The following is a 13,037-nucleotide window of genomic DNA, read 5'->3' as shown; positions in this document are numbered from 1 at the left end:
CAAGGTCATACACGAGTGCTCAGTAGGATTGGAGAAAAGAGTTTGGTTTAGGAGCCAAAGCCAGAACCCTACACACTTGATAGTAGGAACAAGGTACTTAAACAACCTGAGGTTACAACCAGGAGGGACATCCAAGGCAGGATCAGGAAATCAGGAAAAACACAAGATCAGGACACATGGGTGCAAGCACCACAGAAGAGCTGAAGGTCATTCAGTAACTATCTGTCACTACACCTTCCTTTAAATAGGGCGGTTGATGGCAGTTTGGAGATTGGATACATGCGCATGTGCGTCTGCATGCGCATATGTCTGCACAATACTTCTGTGCCTATTTTTGAGCAAACTCACATGCCCAAACAGGATACTGGCAAAAGTTCCTAGTCTGCATATTGGCACATGCTTACCTCTGTTCCAGATGGGGTCCTGACACTGGATCATGGGAACACCGTGTATGAAATGTTAATTTGTAAAATAAAGACTTTTTGCACAATATGTTAATAAATATATAAATCAATTTACAAAATCTGTAATCTGAAAAAATAAGATAACAATTATACATATCCATTATAGCTTGCATTTAAGAAGCAATGATAAATTTGGGTTATAGGTCTAGAACTGAGCTCCGGCTTTACCTTTAGTTGTGCGCAGTTGTGTAGGTTCCTTTCCTCTACTGAAACTGCTTACTCTAATTTTCCCCACACTATATGTTTCCCGCAGTTTGCATCAGAAATTAGCAAGTCAGATAGCGCCTGCCCCGTTTCGTGGTTGGAGTTTTACTGTCCCTGACCCTCCACTTTCACTAATTTGATATCAGTTCTTTCAATCATGGAGGCTCATCATCACATGTGGGCATTACCTAGGGTGGTCATGCAAATGCAGTCTGCCTAAAAATTTCCACTCCTCTGACTTTGAATCATGAAGGCATTTTCATATTTGCATCACTCCTCCTAAGAGCTAGCCTTTGGAGTTCATCAGGGCTGAGGGCTCTTCTGAGGCAGAGTTCTGTAATGCTTTTAGAAACCTAAGTACAGCACCCTGTCAACCCTTCCCACCAGTCATGATTTGCCTGCATTGCAAAAAAAAAAAAAAGCACAGAGACCTAGTAATGACATAACTGGGTCTAAAAAAAAGGTATGTCATAAAAAGGGAGGGAGGAACCAGGGATGGCAAAATTAAGGCAAAATAATCCACATCTTTAACTGAATGTTTCAATGAGTTTGAGTAGTTCAACACAATGTGTGGTGAGAGCAAGAAAAGTGTCCAAAACCCTGCCTGAACTTACTGTGGGCTTGTCCTCCAGTCTTGTGGGTGTGGACTGGGAACCAAAGGCACTGGTTGAACAGCAAAAAGGACAGGTTGTAGTGGGAAGCCAAATGTGCAGGAACTTAGGACTGTTCTGATGAGCTGACAATGCAATGAGTCTCCAGTGCAAGCTAGAGCCCAAACATATATTCCGGCGTATAAGACGACCCCCCTATTACATGATCTACCGGTAATACTTCTACTTAGGAGATATTATACTCAGCGTATAAGACGACCTACCATTTTTGGGGGATTTTTTTGAGGTTCAAAAGTAGTCTTATACGCCAGAAAATACAGTAACTTTGTTTAATATATATATTTTTTTTAAAAGAGAAAAAAGAAACAGTAGTGTAGTATTGTAGGGGACCGCCATGCAAGTCTGTTATCGAGAAATATTCAATAAATATATCTAGTGGTGTCTAACAATGGTGGTTCGACCAAATATGGTTTGCGCAAATACAGGAGAGACAGTGACTAACTATCTCATGTAGAATACGAATAAGGGATATTCAAGAAACTCCACCCATGGGGTCCACCCTTCCCTAAACTTAGAATAGTTTTTGTTTACTGTGTAAATTAACTCCTCTATCTGCATAATGTACGGTAGTTAATCTCGGCTACTCATTACCGTAGAGTTGGTGATATGTGTGATTTACAGTGTCTTGGGATTAATGCTCTGTCTGCCATCAGCAAGAATAAGCCCTTTTTAATTGATTAAGAGCCCAAACATAACTTGGTTAAATGGAGGTCTTTCATATCTACCTATACTTGGATTTTAAGTATAATGCATTGTACACATTACTTTAGAATCATATGAAATTACAAAATCATTTTGAAAGCAGTATAGGTCCATCCAGTAACTTAAATATGGAAATTAATAATGTCCATGACAGGTCAAGAGCTGCCAGTCCTAAAGTAGATCAAACAAAAAACTGTATTTCTCTGAAAGGCAGGGAGTCCTAATTATTTTCCAGCAGTACAGGCATTGCTTAAGTGTTAAACACTTGATGCTTCCAAGAGTGTCAAATTCCTTTGTCACCCACTATACTCAGTGGCAGGGGCGTAACTACAGGGGTTGCAGGGGTTGCAATTGCAACCGGGCCCAATGCTCCGGGGGGCCCAGCATTGGATAGGAAGGGCGGCAGTGGCAGCCTGTAGAGAAATCACTGTCCTCCTTTTTCCTCCTGTAGCTGCAGAAAGAAAATGGAGGAGATTGGTTCCTCTGTATGCTGACCCCGCTACTCCTCCTATCCAGTTCACTTGTGTTCTGCTGTCTCTGGGCCCCTGTGTGTTCCCCTGGTCCCCCCCCCCACTGTGATCCCTCCCCTCTCCCGCCGGCCGCTGCAGGGGATGTGTCACAATAGAGAACCAGGAAGGGGTCGGTAAATATGTAATATTTACCAGCTCCTTGCTTCTCTAAATGGACAGAGTCATAGTCAGTGACATTGTAAAAAAATAAAATAAAATGATAAAAAAATACAATTAAAATACCAAAAAATAAAAACTGCTGACACCAGTGGGTGAACTTCCAGGATCACAAAGGTCACACTTGCGACCGGCCCTGAAATTCCACCACCGTGGGGAGGCCCCAAGATGGCAGGAAGGGGGCCCACTGCAAAACTTGTGAAAGGGACCCGCTGTGGGACCGTAATAAAGGGCCCCGCAAGGGGAGAAAAGGGCCCCAGGATCAGTGGGAAGAGCCCCGGGCTTGAAGGGAAGGGCCCCGGCCAGGGGTCCGGGGGGGGGCCCTTCATGGTTTCTTGCACCGGGGCCCTGAAGGTTCTAGTTACGCCTCTGCTCAGTGGTCCCTCCCACAAACCTTAAACCACTACGGTGTCCTTTAGTGATGCAGAGTTTGCCGAAAGGAACCACAGAGTGCAGCAGGGGTCAAAGGGATACAATACTTTCGAAAGTATCAAAGACTTTGTTGGAGTCTGCATGAATCTAGTAGATTCTGGGCTCATCCTCCAATGGAAAAGTAAGTATACACAATTTTCTAGTGCAGGAACAAGGCTCTGCATTTTTTAAGTTTTTAAAGTGGCAGAGATTTAATGTTGGACTCGAATATGTCTTTTTCTTATAACATATTAAATCTATTTATAATATATATATATATATATATATATATATATATATATATATATATATATATATATATACACCCAAAAAATTACAGTGTATCTCTCCTTAGATGTGATGGCTGCATTTGTTTTCTTTTTTAAACACAATGGTGTCTTCTTAATAAACAGAGAAAAGCCGTGATCCTCAGGATCACGATTGATCTCTGATGAGTTACCGTTTAGTTAGCTGAGATGAGGAGCAGAGAACATGTTCTTCTCTTCTCATCACAGTACATGACCGTTCTGTCACAAACGGCCAGTTTAGAAAAGTCGTTATTCTGAAATATCTCCATTCCAGATTCTCCAGCTCAGAGGTGGAGAATCAGGGGGAGAAACTGTGTGATCAGAGGAAGAAGACTTCTTTCTTCCGATATATCAGCACCAGTGGGTTAAAAAAAAAAAATACATATGTATATATGGTATGTATGTATGTATGTATGTATGTATGTATGTGTGTGTGTGTGTGTATATATATATATATACTGTATGTACTGGTGTATATATATATATATATATATATATATATATACTGTATGTACTGGTGTGTGTGTATATATATATATATACTGTATGTACTTGTGTATATGTATGTGTATATATATATATATATATATATATATATATACTGGTGTGTGTATATATATATATATATATATATATATATATATATATATATATATACTGTATGCACATATATATATACACTGTATGTATATATGTATATATGTATATATACTGTATATGTGTGTGTGTGTGTGTATAGATCGATAGATATTCAGTTAGTTTTCATGTGTCAGAACATGTCATTACGAGTGCTTTTAAACTTAGGTTTCACTTTTAAAACTTGGCGGCACTGTAATCTCACAAAATTTAGTGAGATTACAGGCAGTCCACCCAGTTATACAGGGATCACGGCCGTTTTCAGAGAAAAAAATTCTCCTCTGATCACCATTTGAGAATTGAAGTTCTGGGCCACCTAAACTGGGTGCCAGAGGAGATAATTTTTCTCTGAGAACTGCCGAGAATTGAACTGAGAGAAAACTTCTCAGTTTACTAAACGTACACCAGTGAGTATAGAATATACCTGTTGAGCTTGCCAAAAATGAATTAGTGAATTTCTGTGAGCTGAGCATATAGCAAAAACAATGTTTTCCTGAAAGATTTATGTCGGTATACTGAAAAGTAGTCTTCACTCCTTTACCCTCAACAAACCATGTATTAATAAATGTATAGCCCCCTATCAGCTACTGCATGTTGTTTATTTTTTCCTCCTCCTCTGTTGGATTGGATTAATTGAGTACCTATTTTACCAGGATGAACCCTTATCTTTTGGTGTAAAATACCCTCAGATGGATTTCTAAATGCAGTCATGGCATGGGAGTCAGAACAGGTGTATACTATACACTTTGTTTACTATCGGTAAAACTGAGAAGCTATTCAAAGGTGGAAATTGGAATGCCTGATGAGTTTGTTGGTCGGTGAAAACACGCTATGCATTCAGTTTGCAGCTATGGTTCCACTGTGTGGGTTCCAGATAGCACTTCTGGTGGCGTGAACGTGCACAGTTCTGCTGGTTTCTGGTGGCTCCGCTGTTTGAAACGCATGACTGTGTACCAAGTGGAATACCACTATACCACTTCAGTGGGATCCTTCCCCATTTGTGTGTTTGTGTGTGGGGGGGGGGGGGTTACTTATCTATTTAATCAGCCCTGTCAGCTCCCACCAATGAATCTTGGGCTTGCCTTTATGTAGTTTTACCAGGAAAAAACTACTTGTGAGTGCTGTTTCATGAAGTTAACCAGGGATAAAGAGGCAGACGACCAGCATGTGGTTTCCCAAAAGAAACAAATGTTCCAGACAACCTTAAAGTCTTTTATTTCTTGGAGTGAACCAGAATTTCAGGTTGCAGTTCCTTGTCCAGAAAAGTAAACTCCAATCCCTCAGGAAGACACTAAATTTGATGACTCTAGACAATCCTCCACAAACGGTGGGGGTTTTGACTTCACCTTGGGGCAGCCATTCATTAAATCAGTTAGATAGACACTTCATTGGAAGATCCAGTGGAGTCCCCCCCCCCCCCCCCCAAAAACAGAAACTCCTTAAACTTATGAAAAAGGAGATTATTACCTTCCCTGTCATAGATGAAATAAAAAAAAAGTTTCTGATGGAAAGAACCATGCCGACAAAAATTCTTCATTCCGTAATCATTTTGCAAAACTGTATCCTGTTTAGGAGAGAAAATTTGAAAAACCCTGACAACTCTGCGCTTGTAGATGCTGCTTTAGTGCCGGTTCACACTTATGCGATGCGGGAAGGCTGCAAATTCGCAGCCTGTTCCCGCATCGCAAACGCACCCTTGGCAGGTCACACTGCCATATGCGATACGCTGGGGGTGTCAATGAAATGTTAACGACACCCCCAGTTTGATCGCATATCGCAGTGCGATCTTTACAGTTCGCACAGGATGAATCGCACAAGTGTGAACCTCCGATCCTGATGCGGCTAAAAAAAAGGGTCATGTGCGACTTTGCTGCGGGTGCAGTGCGAATTTAGCCATACAAATTGTATGGCTGAATTCGCACCGCACAGCCGATCGCATGTAATGAAGGAGAAGTGCGCTCCGATATTACATGCGATCGCCGCAGCCGCACTAGTGTGAACCGGCACTTAAGACACATCACATTACCTCTGAATGGTGCAGTTTCTTTCAGGGACGTCCTTGCCATAGGCATTGATCTAGATTTAACAGAAAATCTAGCCAGTGGGGTATTTAGCCTTGCAGCCAATTGAGCGTTTAGCTTCAACCTCAAAAGCCTCCGAAATCTGGGTTGAGAATACCTCCGATACTCTATGCTGTGTCCATTAACTTACTGAAATCAGTGGCAAGAGTAATTTTACGGTTGACCGTGGGGAAGAAAGCTTTATGGCTCAGATCATGGCTGTCGGGCCAAACCTCAAAGCAAGGGTGGTGCAAAACTCGTTTTGAAGGACAAGCAATGTTTGACAATATGCTGGATTTGGCATTTGCCAAAGTTGTAAACCTCAGGACAGACCACACTTAAAGATCAGGCAAAAAATGTTGCAGCTCTTAAAGAGACACTCTATCAACCTTCAGCCAAGGCAACTGCCTCAGTGGGGAAGAGGTCCAAAGGTAATTTTCTAGTTTAGCCCAACCAAACTTGCCAGATGGGAGTCCAGGCTATCCAGGTTCCGACAAGTGTGGGCAGACAATAGAAGAGACCAAGGCCACCTCAGATGGTCACATGTGGAGATATTTGAAGAATCATTGTCGAAATGTTTTACCAACCAAAATTCCAACATGCAAAGTCGAAAAATTTAATTATTTTCACCTATTTTAAGAACTTGGTGGTAGCTGCAGTTCCACATTAACAGCATTCGTTTATCTTCCTAGTCAAAAAAAGACAGGGCACATGAGATCTGAAGGACCTCAACAACTGCATCCAAAAGGAAACTTTTTTAAAGATGAAATCTCAGCAAACTTTTTTGTGAGTAGTACCAGGTAAAAATAAAGAGAAGAATACCGAAAAAAAGAAAACAAATTACACCAACATCTAAGGACTCTTAAGTTAAGCAAAACATTCAAATTGATACTATTTTTGTTTTGGGGGTTTAGATACACTTTAAAATTGTATGTATTTTTACTTTAAAATAATTGGCAAAATTGCAATAAAAGATTGTTTGCTTGTCTAATGAGAATATATTTAAGTTAATAAAATATCACTATCACAGAGGGACCTTGCTTATAATCCCTAGGTACTTGAATCTGAATTTTAACAAATATATAAGAAGAAGGTCAAATAATGCCCTGATGCATATAAATTGAGAAGATGGTTTTATATGAGCACATCATTTTTGCTTTATGTCCTTTTTTATTGCTATTATCTTTATATTTACGGAAAGGAAAATTTAAAATGAATATCTTACCAACATAAGTGTGCATGGACATACCATGTTGTAGTTTGCAAATTTGATAAGGCGTGATATTTATTTGATTACACAACATATATACAAAGGGATATAAAATCAACGACTGTCCACCCACCCACTACTCAGTGAATTCCCCAAGTTACAAAAAGAGGAAAATAACTGGTGACTCCTTTTCTTGCTGATAGAAAACATTCAATGTCCCAGTGTAGCAGCGCAATATCAAACAGGTATGGGAAAAAACAGCTGTATAAAACAATGAAACAAAAAAAACACCCGGTACAGCTCTAGTAAATTACCCACTTGTCTACCGGGCAATTTTTCATTTTTTGCACACGTTAAAATCTGCATTTTTTGCTAGAAATTCCTGTAAACCTCAGAACAAGTATATATTGTGTGCAAGTAGAGACTCTTGAGAATAAAATGGTGCAGATCGCAGATCGCCGCCATTACTAGTAAAAAACAAAGTAAATAAATAAAAATGACATAAATCTTTCCCCTAGTTTGTAGACGCGATAACTTTTGTGCAAACCAATTAATATACACTTATTGGGAATTTTTTTTTACCAAAAATATGTAGCAGAATAAAAATTGGCCTAAAATGATAAAAAAAAAATATTTTTATTTTTTTTTTTCATTGGGAATGTTATATAGCAGAAAGTAAAAAAATATTGTTTTTTTTTTTCAGAATCGTCGCTCTTTTTTTGTTTATAGCGCAAATAATTAAAAATCGCACAGGTGATCAAATACCACCAAAAGAAAGTTCTATTTGTGGGAAAAAAAGGACATCAATTTTATTTGGTTAAATCGTCACACAACTGCGCAATTGTCAGTTACAGTAACACAGTGCCATACCTGAAAAAAATGGCCTGGTCATTAAGGGGGCATTAAGGGGGTAAAACCTTCCAGTCCAGAAGTGGTTAATTCAGCTTTGACAATAAAAATCTGGAAGCTGATTGGCTTCTGTGCATAGGTGTACCAGATTGTGCACGCTCCAGTCTAAGTAAATGTACCAATAACAGTTTTATTTTTTTTTCCATTTGGAAATTTTTTTTATAAATACTTCAGAAGTACCATGGGTCAGTGGTGGAATTATCATTGTTGCAGCAGTTGCATTTGCGACTGGGCCCTAGAGTTCCAGCACTGTGGGGGGCCTGACCATCTGCCCGCTCATTCTGGCTGTGCTACCAAGGGGCCTGACCTCCCGTCCATCCATTACGCCACAGATGGGGTCGCGGCCGGCTGCTAAGGGGAGGCTGAGCTGAGCATTGGCACTTTACTGGAGTCCGGACCGCCCCCTCTTTCCTCAGAGAGAAGGCATAGGGAGGCAGAGGTGGACACTGAAGAAGAAAGTCATTTGACACCAATGGAGTGAAGGGTTAGGAGCTCTCCCCTCTGCGAGCCGACCCCATCACACAGAGGTATCCCTGGAGGCACATGAATACTGAGAGGGAATCAACTGACTGAACAAGTAAGTGATTAAATTCCAGATGTCAGTGCGGCTGTTCCCATCATCCACCCCCCTCACCACCACCTCTGCCTCTTACTGATCTCACCCCCCACCACAGATCTCATCCCTATCCCCCCATCACCTCTACAACCAAGGTGATGGGGGGATAGGAATGAGACCTGTGGTGGTGGAGGGGGGGGTGGGTGTTATCAGGCAGAGGTGGTGGTGGGGGATGATGGCACCACCGTTGCCTCTGACCCATCCCCCCTCACCATCACCGCTGCCACTGATCCCACCCCCCTCGCCACCACCGCTGCCACTGATCCCACCCTCCCTTACCACCACTGCCACTGATCCCACCCCCCCTCACCACCACCACTGCCACTGATCCTACCCCCCCTCACCACCACTGCTGTCACTGATCCCACCCCCCTCACCACCAACGCCGCTGCCACTGATCTCATCCCCCCACCACCACTGCCACTCATCCCATCCCATCCCCCTACCACCGCTGCCACTGATCCCATTCCATCCCCCCATCACTGCCACCACCGCTGCGACTCATTCTAACCCCATGCTCCAGGGGGCCCATGCCTCACCTCTGTACACCTGAATGGGAGGGGCAGCAGGGCGACATATGTAGGAACCAATCCCCTCTTTGCTGCAGGAAGAAAAAGGAGGGGATCAGTTCCTCTATATGCCACCACCCCTCCAATTAAGGTGTACAGAGGTGACGGGTGACACTTGGGGCTGGGTTGCCCTGGGGGTCAGGGGGGCCCTTCATGGTTTCCTGCATTGGGGCCCAGAAGGTTGTAGTTATGCCTCTGCCATGGATTATATATAAGTAAAGTAGTACTCCAGGATAAGCAAATCTTATTGAAATGTAAGAGTATTCTTACTTGAATCTTGGTGTGCTTTGTGTATTCCTTCCAGATCTATGCAGTAGTCCAGTGTGAAACTTTACCTCTGTGCAGGAGTTCCTTTAATAAAGACCGGTCACTGCTGCTCTTTCTTCTTGTGCAGGGTAAACGGTCTTGTCTCCACCCCCTCCTGTAGTTTTCTACAGGCAGCCTGTAGTGGGTGGCACTGCTGGGTTCCTCCCTCAGCTCTGCACTCGACACAGGCTATGCACAGTACAGTGAATATGACACTTCTACTTTCATATGGTAATATATGGGTAACAAATGAGTTTGCTGCACACAGAGAGGATTTAGGCTCAGTTCACACTTGAGCTGCTTCAAAGTCGCCCAACTCTGAAGCCGCCCCCTCCAGCGCGACTTCAACACGACTTGCAAGCGACTTCTTTAATATAAATCAATGAAAGCCATTCTGAAGTCGCCCCAAAATAGTGCAGGAACTTTTTTCTAAGTCCAGTTAGAACGGTTCCATTGCACTGAAAGGAGCGTGACTTTTGCCTGACAAGTTGCCCCAGTGTGAACTGAGCCTTAATATCCTTTAGAGAGGAGTATTTTTAAATAAAAGTTTTTGTGGCCAGAGTTCAGCTTTAACTTGATCATCTAGTTTTAAAGTAATTTTCATACATTTTAAATCTGCAGTTTTCATCAAAATAATATCTAGCGACCCTGCAGTGAAGATCCTTGTTTAGGCGCTTCCTGTTAAAGGTTAACAACATTCCGTTGCTGTCTTTCAATTGTACTTCTGCATTGTCATCTACCCACCAGAGCTCTAATAGGGACTATAAATGGTCATTTTTAAACACATTGATCCATTGTTGTCACCATCAGAGTAACTGCCCTTAAAAATGCCATGCAGCCATCACCGGAGTGCTGCGAGATCAGCAGTACTGAGATGCAACTAAGGATGAAAAAAGTCAGAACAGATTTTTTTTTTTTTTTTAATGATACATAGCTCTTTAGCAAAATTCATGTCATCTACAGTAGTAAGGGTTTGCATCTAAACGAAAAAGTAGCAAGAAGGGTTCAACCGCCTTGTGCATTACCATAAAAACCATTTATTGATTGAAAACATGTATAAAAACATACTCACAAAAGCCGTGTGGCTATAAATGTTAAAGAATAGACAGAATCCCAGTGTTAATATCAGCTAAGGAAGCGGATATCCCTTGGAGGAACCTGGGTCACAATCAGCAACAGACACAAAATTTCACGCGTTTCAAGGAGTATACCCTCTTCCTCAGAGCTAGCTTGTCTCCTTGACTAATAACCAGTGAAGAGGGTATCATGGCTGATCACTGAATTCCTTTGCCAACACAGATGGTCTGGAGATGAGACTTCTCTCAAAAGGAAGCACAGGATTTAAGGCCCATTAACAATCCTGGCCACAGCCACTTGGACAAGGGGTGAAACTTTTTATACATGTTGAAACATGAAACATCTCTTACATGATCTGGATGACTAAAAACTTTCATAGACCAATACAATTTTTTTTTAAAATTTGCAGATTTATGGATTCCATTGACATTATGTCTGGAAAGAACCATTCAATAGTCTCAGAATTCATTCTTCTAGGATTTGGAAACCCTAATAGATTTAATGTTGTATTGTTTATAGTCTTCCTAATCATCTTTCTATTCACTATCATAGGAAATCTTCTAATCATTGTATTAGTATCCATCACCCCAGCCCTTCAGTCCCCCATGTATTATTTCCTAAGTCATCTCTCATTTTCAGATCTTTTAATTTCAACCAACATTCTTCCAAACATGCTTGGCGGACTTCTTTTAGAAGAAGAAAAAATTACTTTCTGTGGCTGCATCACACAATTTTATTTTTTCAGCGCTACAACCATTACGGAATGTCTCCTCCTCGCAGTCATGTCCTATGATCGGTACTTAGCCATCTGTAACCCTTTGAGATATTCCAGTATCATGGACATGAAGTTTTGTGTCAATCTTTCAGCTTGGCCATGGCTGTTGGGTTTTATCTTGAATCTTTCAGGTGTTCTCCCTGTATCAGATTTTGACTTTTGTGCTGATAATGTCATTGACCATTTCTACTGCGACCTCTTCCCTCTTCAGAAGCTCTCATGTTCTGACACCTCTTTGGTTGAACTTGAAGTTTTTGCCTTTTCCATGCCAATATTTATCTTTCCATGTGGTTTTATCGTGGTGACATACATCTACATCTTCCATACCATTTTCAGCATACTGTCCACAACAGGCAAACAGAAAGCATTTTCAACCTGCAGTTCTCACCTTCTTGTGGTGGGGACATTTTACGGGACACTGATAGCTAAATATATGATACCCTCTAAAGGAAACTCTTTGCTTATTAATAAGTTTATATCCTTGCTTCACACTGTGTTTACTCCATTATTTAACCCTGTTATATATAGTCTGAGGAACCAAGATATCAGGACAGCCCTTCAAAAACCTTCTTAGAAAGGAACCCTTTAAATATAAAGTGTTACTAAGCCCACAACAGTAAAAATCAGTCTGTAAATGCAGTTAAGCATGCTTGTTATACTCACTGTGGGACCTAAGGGGTTAATCCTCCTGTCTTCTCTAATCCTCCCCTTCTTCCACTATCCCCAATCTATCTGCTGATAGTACAGAGCCTCGTGGGCACTCTGCACATGCTCACTTTGGTGTGTATTGCTAGAGAGTTTCTCCTCAAAGGATAGTCAGAGGAGGATGAAACTCCTCCTACAAACTTTAACCAGACACTGATAGAAGTCACAAGACTGATATATACTGCTGATAAGAAAAAATATTTAGCAGTTTATATTTACTAAAATAATTGCATTTTCATGTTCTGTGCACTGTGGGAGACCAGATATAGTGAATGCAGGGTCCTGTGTTTAGTAACACTTTAAGGCATCAAGCATACTGGGTGTTTAGACCCGGTGCAGAGAATCTGGCATTTTGGTGTGTTTGGAAGGGCACAGGTGCACTCTCCAGCCGTACTGAAGACAGCCTGTAAAACTCTATGAGAGGCTGAAAGCTTCTGGACAAGGCTGGATGGTGCACTGAACTTTAGGGCAATATTTGGCCAAGCAGCCTGGTGTTATGTGCATTATGATAGGTTCCTTCCATCCCTGCTTAATTTCTATTTTTTTTTTATACTATGGACAATGTAAAATGAGGTATCAGGGCAGACAAAGTTTGGTAGGAACATCCAAAACACCCAGGTGAACAGGAATAGAATTGGAAATAATAGCAGAGAGATCTCACTATGGTAGTATCCAAGACATAGAGAAATCTGGGGGTTGGCCCAGAGCCCACCAGGCTCCACCTATAA

General features: G+C 41.5%; 1 protein-coding gene across 1 annotated transcript; it reads left to right on the top strand.

Annotated features, from left to right (window-relative positions):
* Positions 1–11,242: 11,242 nt before the first annotated feature.
* Positions 11,243–12,178, top strand: LOC309566267 (olfactory receptor 2A7-like; the record flags this gene model as incomplete). Its single annotated transcript, XM_082271372.1, has 1 exon — positions 11,243–12,178. The coding sequence occupies one exon, from the start codon at positions 11,243–11,245 to the stop codon at positions 12,176–12,178; it is 936 nt and encodes a 311-aa protein (XP_082127498.1).
* Positions 12,179–13,037: the final 859 nt, after the last annotated feature.

This window comes from Pelophylax lessonae (assembly GCF_965119305.1).
Source record: "Pelophylax lessonae genome assembly, chromosome: 11".
Classification (NCBI taxonomy): domain Eukaryota; kingdom Metazoa; phylum Chordata; class Amphibia; order Anura; family Ranidae; genus Pelophylax; species Pelophylax lessonae.
This window is presented reverse-complemented; position numbering and strand designations above follow the sequence as displayed.